The sequence below is a fragment of the Brienomyrus brachyistius genome, chromosome 16, assembly GCF_023856365.1.
Source record: "Brienomyrus brachyistius isolate T26 chromosome 16, BBRACH_0.4, whole genome shotgun sequence".
Taxonomy (NCBI): Eukaryota; Metazoa; Chordata; class Actinopteri; order Osteoglossiformes; family Mormyridae; genus Brienomyrus; species Brienomyrus brachyistius.
The window spans coordinates 17490779-17503057 of NC_064548.1; the positions used below are offsets into that span (position 1 = coordinate 17490779).

The following is a 12279-nucleotide window of genomic DNA, read 5'->3' on the forward strand; positions in this document are numbered from 1 at the left end:
GTAATTGAAATCGTGTGCTCCAATATTTTATTTTCATATCATATTTATATTTGGGTTTAAATGGGACGGAGGGCTACAAAAACAGGTTAAGGCTCTGTTGTCCTTTTGTTTACAAAGGCTTGCAGTTTAATTGGAAGAAGTGGGGAGTGGGAGGGGCATATGATAGATTCCCCCCTTTCCAATATTCCTTACATTTTTTGGCTACTTCCATGTAATACAATGGCTAATCTACATTTTTGAAATGCCAAGCTTGAACATTCAGTACTGTAATTAACAAAACCAGTTGTCCCCCTAAGGCTTACTGGTACTCATTTTCCAGAGTGGGATGACTGCAGGGTGTAGAGGTCTGTAAGGTTTGTTGAACTCGGAGGTGTGTCGATGCATTTCGACACTAGGGCGGAAAAGACAGAGTTGAACTGTGCAAGGTATTTATTTCTGACTTTTGACAAAAAAAATATCCATTTCACGTCATTTGTATTAAACTTTCACATTTTCGTTATGAACGCTCTGTTTGTGTCTCCTCCTGTGCCATCGATTTTATGTAATGACATTCAGATACGCCGTCATAGGAGACACGCTCTTGTTTCTGCGTTTGACAGGAAGACGGAAACGAGTGATGCTGGCTGTCAGAAGACCCGCCCGTGACTGAAGGAAGGGAATCGCGTCTCACAAAGCATGGTGAGGCTTCCTTACTACCTCTGTACTCATTAGCAGCACACCTGCTAACCTCTCTGGCCTCATGGTTAGAGACATTCCCGGGTTTTTTTTGCCCTCTTGTGAGGGGGAAAAATGGCCTCATTACCAGCTTCCAATTTTTTATTCCCTTTTAAATTTGTGGGTCTGGTGGGTTTTAAAAAAAAAAAAATATTGATTATCTTTTCATGTAACACCTGGCTGTGGCTGATAGATGGGCATTTCCAGAGGGTGGGGCTGCACTGCGTGTCGGCCTTGGGGAGGGTCACCAGCTGGGATCCCCAGGTGTTCGCCGTGCGCTGTACCAGTGCCTGCTCCTCGACCTGATCTGATTATCTTTTGAATGGATCACACATCTATTCAGCTGAAACTTTATTCATACGTTTCTTGGTGTTGGTACACTGTGTCTGTTTCTGATGTTTACTAAGCAGTAGGATCAGAGTGACACACGTTAGTCATCTAGACATGCCCTGCAGCAGTAGAAAGGCTGTACTTGTTTTGATCACCCTCTAGGCAGAAATCCAGGGTTTGTTTTGCTGCCAACCCCACCTTAAAAAAAGGACCGATAGGCATTTAAATAGCTAGTTAATGGTAATTTTGATCTATTGCTTTTACACTGATACACTCACAAGGGATCTTCAAAAACCACAGGTGGATGCGAGCACATCCTGCAGGATGAACCCTTTGGCAGCTTTGGGCATGGACCAGAGCACCCTGATGAGGGACCTGCGCATCCATGGCGGCCTTGTGTACCCTGGACTCAAGGGGCGGGACGGGTCCGGCGTGCCCCTGGGTTACGTCAGCGAAGGCCTTCCCGACCTGCACTACAAGCATGACGTTTCCCTGGAGAGCCGGAAGCCCACTAATGGCTACGTTGGCCTGTATAAGAGTGCCCCCCCGGGCCTCCAGAAGCCGCTGCTTGTGCCGGGAGGGGTGGGGGACACGCTTGGGCTTGACAAGCAGACTGACTTGGGCATGAATGGTGGCGCCGGTTACCTCCGCCTCCCGTGGATGAGCCCTTACCCAGACGCAGGGATGTACCCCTTCTTGGATTCCACTAAGTATGCCGCCTTCAACATGTACAAAGCCTCTTTAATGTCCCAATCTTCCCCCTACCTTCCTCAGCATTTAGCCTATCAGTCTCTGTGTGCTGGGGCGGGGGGTGGCGCGTCAGGCACCGATCGCATATTCTACATGCCACCATATCCCCCTGCCCCCATATCTTCTCCCCTGGCTCCTCCCATGAGGATCCCAACGGCAACTGTTGCCACGACTCCCCTCTCCCCACTGGTGCACTGTCAGGACAAAACCTTGCAGGGGCTCGGGCCGAGAGTCCACCACGAGCCGCCTGCTTTCGGACAGCAGCTCCAGCAGCCCCCACCCCATCACGCGTCCCTCGATGATCGGTTGCACGGCGGCAAGGCGGTCTCCGTCTCATCAAGCAAAGGGTCCAGTGGCAGTGGTACCGGCACCATGGGTATCACCTGTAGCGGTCTCAACACGGACTCTGCTTCAGCTCTCCTGATGCAGTCGCCCCGCTCAGCCCTTCGACATGGCCAGCCCCCTCTCATAGACAGCACTTTGGACTTCCAGAAGCCATTGCCCCGAGGCCCGCCTTCATCATCCTCGTCCTCATCCTCACCATCCATGTCCCACTCCTTTTACATGAGCGGCCTGTCCCTGGAGCACTTTTCCCCGGCTCGGTCATCCAACCACAAGTGCAAACCCAAGGAGGGGAGCTTGGAGCACAGGAGCAGCGGTGGAGAGAGGAAATCGAGCAAAACGCCTCCGAAAGCGCCGTCGGACAAGTCCGTTCAGCATATTCCTGGCAAGGACCCGGCAGATAAACCCTTGGATTTGTCTGCTAAAATTGATTTTGGCACCCCCCCTATTGGATTTAACCCTAAACTAGAGGCCTTAGCCAAGCTGGGTCATTCCCCGACAGCTCTGTATGGACTCCCCCCAAGCAGAGAGCTTCTCAAAGAGACTGGCTCACCCCCCTCTTCTGCAGTTTGCACTTCCTCCAAACTCCCGGAGAGACCCGAAATAATCAGCACTTTGCATTCGTCCTGGGTGGTGCCTGGTCCGGGTCCCTCCTCCTCATCCTCACTGCTCGTGGACTCCGGGCAGAACAAGGTCCCATCGGTAATTAAAAACAAGACCCTTGAACGCGTCATACCCCAGCAGCGTAGCTCCTCCTGTCCCAGGATCGGGGAATCCAACAGCAGCCCCCCCACCAATCCAGCCACTACCGTCGTGACCTCTGTGGGCCGGCCTGCCTCCGCATCCCCCTCACCCAACCTGAATGGCGATTGGCCTAAATCCAGTACCAGCCTTTCAGAAAAAACATCTATGACTAATTGCGCAAATAGCCAGGCCTCTGCGAAGCCCACAAAGACTTCCAAGCGCCCCGAGTCCCAGGAAATTAACTACAAGCCACAGCATCCGCACCTGGAGAATGGCCACACATCCAACCACCATTACCTACCCCAGAATGAAGCTTTTCTGCCACCAGGTTTACCGTATGGGAATAGATATTTACCATATCCAGTCCCCGAGAGCATTTCCCTTCCTCACATACCTCTGCCAGGAAAGGGTCCGGTTTACCCTCATCCTGTCTTGCTGGGCAGCAGCAGTCTGTACCCAGCTCGTTTGGCTCCGAAGCAGGGCCTCCCTTATGGGCTGCCACCGAGCCATGGGGAATTCTTGACCTACCATGACTCTCAGGATATGGTGCACCCCTTGATGTCGCCCCACCCAGCACTGGACGCCAAAGCCAATGAGAGGCTGGAGAGGAGGTTCCAGTCACAGGAGAAGCACCGGGCCAGCGAGGACGGCACTCACAAGAGCAGCTATGCCGTGGAGACCGCGGAAGCGGCTCGCAAGCCCGAGAAGGAAGCTGAGAAATCTGTGGGCCAGGGTTCAAAGCCGCAGAGCAAGCCCCTGGCGTCGGCAAAAGACCCGAGCCAAGATGGTACAGATGGCGCCTCCGAGAGACACGGTGCCTATGGCGCCAAGAGAGGAGATCCCAGCAAGTCTATAAGCAATGGAGACCGAGGAAACGGCACAGGAAAGGAGCCAGAGCTGATGCAGCTCCTCCTGTCCAGCCAGGCGGCTTCTCAGAGGTCGCGGGAGCCAGACGGGCAGCCAGAGGTCGCTAGCAGGCACAGGCCTCAGGGCCAGAACTGTCTGCCACTTGGCGCCTGCCAAAACCGAGCATCTCCCGAGGACAGTCGCGGCGAGGAGAGCCCCGCCGAGCAGAGTCCTCTCCCAGACTTACCAGAGCACCAGACGCTGCGCTGTGCCAGGACATCCGGCGACAGGACCTCAGAGGCGGGCAAACATGAGAGAACACGACCACAGGTCTATGCCGAGCTGAACAGGGAAGCATCCGAAAATCTGGAGGCCCAAGATCAGGACGATGACGGCCATAACTCCTCCAAGACCAGGAGGTCTAGTCTGGCTAAAAGGATCGCCAACTCCTCCGGCTACGTGGGCGACCGGTTCAAGTGTGTCACCACAGAGCTATATGCGGATTCCAGCAAGCTAAGCCGGGAGCAGCGAGCTCTGCAGGTGAGTGTCTGTCCTTTGTGGGGTTTGATACGTGGCAATTGGGTGGTCTAGTCGGCATAAGGGGAGGAAAGTAGTCTGTTCCTGTTTGTGAAACCTGAAGTTCTCCTGCTAAGTTGATGGGTATGTGCTTGTTAATTGACTACTAGTGACACGAACTCTAAGCTACACGGAGGGACGATTGTGAATTTCCGTGGTTCAGTATTTCTATCATGACTTTAGCGCATGGAAAAGCCCCTCCCCTATTGACGCGACAAACCTTTCACAAGAACTGTCAGTGAATCGACACGGCTGGCCCCCCTCCCCCCTCCTCTTGCTGTTGCACAATACTGGTTAGCAAAGAGTAAGGATAAACCACATGCGTGATCTGCGTGTGAGTCGCTGAATCTCGGGCTGGATCTCTTCTGCGGCCAGGAGAGTCCACATGGTCTGGGGGGGGGGGGGGGCGCGATGTCAACCCACAGCAAGCTTGTGGGAGAGGGATGGAGGCAAGGAAGTCCAGGGCGGGGGAGATTTCCCCCGTGTTTGTCCCAGACTAAGCACTGTGGGGTTTTCTGCCTCGCCAGTGTGTCTGAATACTTCTAACCTGGGTTGTTTGTGGGCATGTAATTTCCTCCACTGTGGTTTCCTCCGCGGAGAAGGTTAGGGCCTTTTCTGAGATGTGAGATTGAAAGAAAGAGGAGAAAAAAAAAAAGTGTTCCACTCTGGGTGACACACACGTCGGGTAAACGGAGGCTTCATGTTTGCCGTACTTTCATTCGAAAAAGCTGCAATGCAAAATGATTAAAGGCAAATTTCATGGGTTCTTAAATATCAACACATGCAATTCTTCTTTCCTGTAATATCAGGACTCTGTAATGAGCTTTGTTTTGTTCTTTGTTTTTTTTTTTTTAATAAAGACCTACACGTGCCGAGATGCAGCTAATGATGTGTAACCCTCTAATTCACGTTTCTGTTGTTGGAATCCAGTGCCAAATTGTTTAGTACCATTGCATTGAACCCATGTACATATGATATATGTACTTTTGTCCTGAAAGGGCTGTGACTATGTGCTTTGAATGTTAAAGATGTCATGTAATTAAAATGAAAGATATATTGAGCACCCATTTTAATTACTTAGATGGAAGGCTTATCACAAGAGGACAGTAATTTAAGTCAACCTGCTGCTTACAGTGAGGTCAGTTCTTTATATTTTTATTACACATTCACATGTATGGAATATCATTTCTTGCAGCACTATCCCTAATGACTGAGTGTGATTCTGCTGTGTTCCAGTGTTTGATCTGTTAGCTGTGTGATAACCGAACTGTTAGCAGCGTTAGCGCTGCCGGCGTCAAACGAGCGTTAGACTTGGTATGGAGCAAACGGGGGAGGGGCCGCCTGGTACCGGTGGCGCCCGGCGTCTCTCCCTCGTTCCCGCGAATTAGCGTCTCGAGCCGCAGTCCTGAACCAAGCCGCGGAGGGGGAGGGGGAGGTGATGGCGGCGTGGCCTATGTCCTCATGGCTGTGTTTCTGCGTGTGTCTGTGTGTGTGCGTGTGTGGGGGGGGGGCCTACAGCGTGCGATGCTCCGCTTCTCTGAGCTGGAACTAAAAGAAAAGGAAGGTGGGACGGCAGCATCCCAGGAGCTGGCGGGAAGCCGGAACAGCGAGGCAGCGTGGGAGGCCGGGAAGGAGGGTAAGGCCCTTGTGTACCCCAGCACACTATCCTACACTGCCTGCTTGCTGCTGGACTACAGGTTCAGGAGTAAATACGTCAGCAAACAGGCTTCACGTGACGTGGCTTGGAGATCATTTTTAAAAGTGAGTTTTTGTCCGATATGCGGCATACAGGTTGTGACTCACCCAGTTCTGGTTGCTCAACATTAAGGTTAAGTGTCTCAAGATTACAATGGCACCATCTTAACCTACAAGCTTTTACCCACAATGCCCTGCATCACTGAGCAGCGGCCATCGTCATGATGCGCAGCTGGGAGTCGGTTGGGTTGTGGTGAGTTCAGGGTGTTAGGAAGGCCGGACAGATTTAAAATAAAATAATCCGTGGCTGGATTAGAGTCTTGGCATCCTGTCCCAGTGCGGGCTCGCGGTCTCGTGCTTTAAATCCCGCAGTCAGCACTGCATTAGCTCCTGTTCGTTACCTGCTTTTCCTTTCTGCTTTTCTGCGCATCACTCCAACTATCGCTCTACATACAGGCGCCGGAATTATCCCTCATTGCCTCTTTCGTTCACTCTATCAGAGGCATCAGTCAAATGGGGGTGCTGAATTCTGTCTTAGGTACCGTTTAACTTAATGTGTGCCTGTGTTTCAGGGTTGGGTTAAATGGTCTATCATCCAGTTGTTATTTCTTGAGATTTTTGGGGAGTTTCTGTCTGTCTGCAAACTTTGAGCCTCAGCTCACAGGGTAGGAAGGCAGGGCAATGAGATGCCGACCAAAGGAGATCCTTCTCTGGGTCACGCACTGACTGATCTGTGTGAACAGCACAGCCACGCTGCTGCTATGGGGAGATGGTGTTGCCATAGTGATCCCCCGCGGTGGTTGCCATAGCACAAACACAGTGATAAATTATGGGATGGATGTGTCATGAGTCATATGATTGTTGTTCACAGATCAAGTGATTTAAGCCCATGGCATTGGAGTTCTGAGTGCCCAGGGCGGGGAACTGGGAGGGGGCGGACTCCATCTCATGCCCAGGCCAGCATAAGGCCAGCTCCATGCGCCCGCCAGTGCGAGCCCAGCTGCACCAGTGCGAGCCGCGGGCGCCGTGCGGCAGGCGGGATCCAGTGTTCCGTTTTTGGCCGCATCGCTACATTCTCGGGAAGCCGCTGTCGGGCCTTGATCTCTGCGGGGCCCTGGAGACTGGGAGGGGGGTTGGGGGGAGGGGAACTTTCCAAGAGCCTACTTGTGTTGGAAGGGGGCCGGAGCTGACGTTTTAAGGTTAATTAAAGAACGGAGAGACGAAGGAGCTCTGCTCGGCGCCCCTGCCGCTCTCCGTGTGCCGGAGGTCTGTGTTGTTTTCGTTCTGAGGCTAAATTTTCCACGTCACTTGGTGGCTGCAGTACTGGGACCCCTGTTCAGACCCCCTCCACACTTAACCCTGTCTGTGTCCCTATTTAAATGAGGTTCTTGATTTACACCCCCCCCCCCCTCATGGCATGTGCTGTTCTGTTCTTTTAACTGGGTGCCTCCCCCCACCCCCGTGCCGCTCTCCAGGTGTGGGGGCTGCCAGCGGGAACAACAGGCCGTCTGTTCTGCAGCGATGTGCCGGGCAGGGTCAGAGCCCGCCCCTGGCTGAGAGGGAGGCAGGCCGGGCCGTCGCCCCCCCGGAGGCACCAGAGAAGCCCCAGGGGGCTGTTGCCCCTGGCGGCAAGCGGCCCGTCTACCGGGACGAGGGCCAAATCCAGCAGACTGAGGAAGACGGACCCCCCCTCGGAGAAAAGAGACCCAGGCTAGTTTCCGGTAAGCGTTTGCGTGACTAATGTCACTCCCCGACTGTTCCTCCCGTCCCCTTCAGCGCTCCCACCTCAGAGGAGGAGGAGCAGCAGCAGCAGGAGGAGGAGGAGGAGGAGGTGGAGATGCTGATTTCCCTCTTGGTGCATTTAGCTTTTGATGGTTTTCAAGCTTTAAATATGTCTGTTTGTGTTCTGCATGTGACACATGGGCTGCCTCAGTGCTCGCTGGGTGGATTCAGTCACTCACACAACCACCCCACATCCCCCACTGCTCCCCCCCCTGCATTTTATTTCCGTTTTGTTAGCAACATGTGCCAGATCACTGTCACATGACTCATGCATGGGGGGGGAAACCCATCAAATATAATCATCCGATTGGTTGAGCCACCCCCCCCCTCACATGGAGGCGATGTTTTTCCCTGTTTACAATCCTTTTGCTGATGTTTTACAGTCATTTGAATTTTATTTTATTTATCTCCACTCCGGTCCGTAGGGGGGGAGGGAACCAAAAATGACAGATCACTTTGTCCTGCTGAAGCGTTTAATTTAACCCCAGTGGTGGCAGCCTCCCTCCTCCAGAGGCTGAACTTTATCAGCCAGGCTCCATATCAGGGGGCCCCAGCCAAGGCAATTAGCTGCTTAGCGCTCATTTGGCTTATGGGCCACCAATGGGGTTGCGGCGAGAGGGGCGATGGGAGGCATTTGCAGCCACACGACGAGGTTAAACCACGTGGAAACACCCCCTGCCTTTTTTCCTAGGGGGAGTGAAGTAAGCCTCACTGAGCTTAGGTTTTCTGGCATGTAGGATTTTGTTTTGGAAACGTGCTCTGTGATGTTTATTATTCCGGGTGAGGTTGGCTGTGCCGCCCAGTCATGCAGAGTCAGGTGACCGGCCTGAGTGCCCCCCCCCCCAACCGTGGGCAGCAGGTGTCCGCTTCCCCAACTGGAACGGGCTCAGCCCTGCCTGCGGGAGATCCATGCGGAGAGGTAGGGGGCAGCTTGTTCCAGGAACGCTCCTCCGAGGAGGTCGATAGGAGCTGGCCTGAACATGACACACACACACCAGGCGGTCATCGTGAAATTCGGGCCTTTAGATGCGGTATTTCATGCCGAAATTGGCTCCCGGTCTCGCCGCGTTCGTCCCCGCCGCCGACGTCACTCCCTGGCTGATTTCCGCGTGTCGCCGCAGAGCCGCTGCCTGTGCCAGCGCGGCGTGACTCCTTCAGCGCTCGGCCTTTAAAAGCGAGCAGATAAGGTCTTATCGCCACGAGTACGGCAGCCCCAACTCGCCGCCGCGGTCGCGGCTCGAGGGCTTTTCCCAGCCACCGGCAGCTTCCCTTTGAGCCTCGTGTGCCGGGAGCCCCCTGGCATCTCCGGAGAGACGCTGAGCTTCTGTTCGCCGCCCCTCTAACTGCGATGGCCCCGTCGGCCCCAGCGTGGCAAGGACAGTCCTGTGACTTTGCCCTGAGCACATGCGCCCGCCGCCTTGTCGCATGAGGCTGTGCTGAGAGTACAGCGGCTTCCCTCAGCACCTTATGGGGAATTAAGTTTTTTATTTGTTTTTTTTTTTTTACTATTTACTTGCTCATCTTTTTTTTTTTTCCCCATGCTGCTGCCGACTACCGTTTGTGCTCCTGAAGTGCTGTTGTGCCTGAAGTGTTATCGGGTTATCCCGTGTGTGTGTGCACGTGCTCACATGCGTCATGTATATGTTACATTGTGGGGACCAAATGTTCCCACAATGTGATTAAGACCTGTCATTTTTATCGTCATAAACTTTTTTTTTCCCCCCTGTATGGTTAGGGCTGGGTAGGGTTAGGGTTGTCATTGTTGGGATTAGGGTTTTTCCCATAGATATGAATGGAGAGTCCCCACAAAGATAGACAGGCAATCATTTATCCCTGCTTGTCTGTCTGCCAGCCTGTCTGTCTGCCAGCCTGTCTGTCTGTCTGCCAGCCTGTCTGTCTGTCTGCCAGCCTGTCTGTCAGAGGGAATGAGGGGAGCACTCTGAGGGTGTCTGTGTGTGTAACTGTTTGCTAAGCACTGAGTGAGTGACTGAAGCTGGACAGGCCCCCGGACTGATACCTGTTATAGCCATTGAAGCACCTTCTTGGTTACCCCATGAACCACCCCCCCCATCTCAGTGTCTGTTCTGTCTTTCCACATTGGGAGGGGTACATAGCTCACTGCAGCTGCTTCTACTGCAGCTGCTTCTAATACTGGAGAGTGCTGAGCAGCTCCCATTCCAATGCCGCCAGTAATGCCCCCCGCGGTCCTCTGCGGCCTGTGCTTGTCAGTGGGGGCTTTTCTACGTCGTTTTCCAGGAGGGAGGGTGGTAGAGGTGGGTGGCTGGGCGCAGGAGTTGGTGAGGGGGGGTGGGCGGTTTGTGGCGCACTCACAGCGGAGAAATGGTCTTAACTGCTTTCCCCAGGGCTGCGGCAGGGCTGGTGGGGGGGGGGGGTGTTAATTAAGCGTTATCGGAGCGGGGAGGCGGTTTATGCCAGGCCGCGCTGAGCCAAGCAGCGCTCTGGAAATGCGGGGTGGCTCATCTCCAGCTTATTCGGGAGGCTTAGACAGCAGGGGGGGCCCTGCTGATCCCCTCCCCCCACCCCTCTGCCGCGAGCAAGTGTAGCGCGCTTCCCAACGACGCCGCGGATGGAAAACGCTGCCGCTGAGCGGGGCTTCTCTCCAATGTCATGGGGGGCTGGGGGTGCCTTGCTGGTTTATGGGCATAGCGCCGCCCTTGTGTTTCCTCAGATGCCCCGCCCACCAAGTCCAAGGGGTATTCTGTGTTGTGGGCAGGGGCTGTTAGCTGTGAATAAGGCTGGCCCTTCACTGTGTGTGTGTGTGTGTGTGTGTGTGTGTGTGTGTGTGTGTGCGTGTGCGTGCGCGTGTGCGTGCGCGTGTGCGTGCGCGTGTGCGTGTGCGTGCGTGTGCGTGTGTGTGTGCGTGTGTGTGTGCGTGTGTGTGTGCGTGTGTGTGTGCGTGTGTGTGTGCGCGTGTGTGTGCGCGTGTGTGTGCGTGTGTGTGTGTGTGTGTGTGTGTGCGTGTGTGTGTGTGTGTGTGCGTGTGTGTGTGCGCGTGTGTGTGCGCGTGTGTGTGCGCGTGTGTGTGCGTGTGTGTGCGCGTGTGTGTGTGTGTGTGTGTGCGTGTGTGTGTGCGTGTGTGTGTGCGTGTGTGTGTGCGCGTGTGTGTGCGTGTGTGTGTGCGTGTGTGTGTGTGTGTGTGTGTGTGCGCGTGTGTGTGCGCGTGTGTGTGCGTGTGTGTGTGTGTGTGTGCGTGTGTGTGTGTGTGTGTGTGTGTGTGCGCGTGTGCGTGCGCGTGTGCGTGCGCGTGTGTGTGTGTGTGTGCGTGTGTGTGTGCGTGTGTGTGTGCGCGTGTGTGTGCGTGTGTGTGTGCGTGTGTGTGTGTGTGTGTGTGTGTGCGCGTGTGTGTGCGCGTGTGTGTGCGTGTGTGTGTGTGTGTGCGTGTGTGTGTGTGTGTGTGTGTGTGTGCGCGTGTGTGTGCGCGTGTGTGTGCGCGTGTGTGTGTGTGTGTGTGTGTGTGCGCGTGTGTGTGTGTGTGTGTGTGTACACGCACACGCGTGCTCACACCCCCCCCCCCCCCCCCCCCCCATTCAAAGGCACATTTACCCAGTCTCACATCCCTGATAAATAATGCACACTGCTTTGGAGGGGAGGGGGGGCCGGTGCTCAGCCGCGCTCTTTCCATGAGGACCGCACAGATAACAGGCCACGTCTGTCAGCCGTGCGTGAGATGTGGGGATAAACCTGTGCCCCCCCCCCCCCTAACCGCTCTCCCACTCATTTTGTGTGAAGGTTTGTTCAGTTCATCTCAGTAAAGCCCTTTGCAGCCCTGGGTGGTCGGCGCTCTTTCTGTCATCATGTGAGGGGAGTAACTTGTCATTTCCCAGCGAACTCTTTCTTTTTTCCCTCCTGTCTCCTTAGTCCCCCCTGATGCCCCACTGGGCCCTGCGCACGCGGACCCCCCTTCCCCAGACGGCACTGCCAGGAGGTGGCAGCGGGCGACGGAGCCGCGGGGGATGGGTGTGGATGGCGGGGGCAGGGAAACGGGCCTGAGGCTGCGTCGCCACGGCGACCCCGAGAAGCCCAAGGGCAAGCGGCAGTGCAAGACCAAGCACCTGAGCCTGCGGGAGCGGCGGAGGGCGGCACAGCCCGCGGGGGGGCACACCAGCCTGGAGCACAGCCCCGAGCGCAAGGTGAGCCGCTGGCAGGGTGCCTGCCTCGGGGGGTGTCTGAAATGGTCAGCCGCTGAAGAATGCTGCCGGGGTGGGGTCCTGACACGAGGTTCGTGTTCCAGGGCGGAAGTATGGCGCTGACACCAACCCCCCTCCCCCCCCAGCTCATGGAAACAAAGCGAGCCCTTCACGCGTGCCGATGACGTCCCGTGGCACACAGGGGCCATTGCCGATCGCATCCCGCGGCGCGCTGAATTCGGGGCTTTGTCCTCGCTTTTCGGGAATCCGCGTGACCCTCTGTAGGCATGTAGCAGGAAGCCAAGAGAGGACCTGCCCTCCCAAGCCGGAGCTGGTCGCTGGCAGCGGCTGG

At 55.2% G+C, this 12279-nt stretch overlaps 1 protein-coding gene across 5 annotated transcripts in view; it reads left to right on the forward strand.

Annotated features, from left to right (window-relative positions):
• LOC125709765 (BCL-6 corepressor-like) overlaps nucleotides 1–12279 on the forward strand; it is a 37759-nt gene that overhangs the window by 10743 nt on the left and 14737 nt on the right. For 4 of the 5 annotated variants that reach the window (XM_048978566.1, XM_048978569.1, XM_048978567.1 and 1 more), the window contains 6 exons: nucleotides 600–678; nucleotides 1345–4266; nucleotides 5384–5440; nucleotides 5821–5938; nucleotides 7473–7718; nucleotides 11659–11930. In XM_048978566.1, the coding sequence (XP_048834523.1) occupies nucleotides 676–678; nucleotides 1345–4266; nucleotides 5384–5440; nucleotides 5821–5938; nucleotides 7473–7718; nucleotides 11659–11930 (3618 nt within the window). In that variant the 5' untranslated portion in view covers nucleotides 600–675. The remainder of the gene's footprint in view (nucleotides 1–599; nucleotides 679–1344; nucleotides 4267–5383; nucleotides 5441–5820; nucleotides 5939–7472; nucleotides 7719–11658; nucleotides 11931–12279) is intronic. The other variant, XM_048978570.1, reaches the window with a different exon arrangement.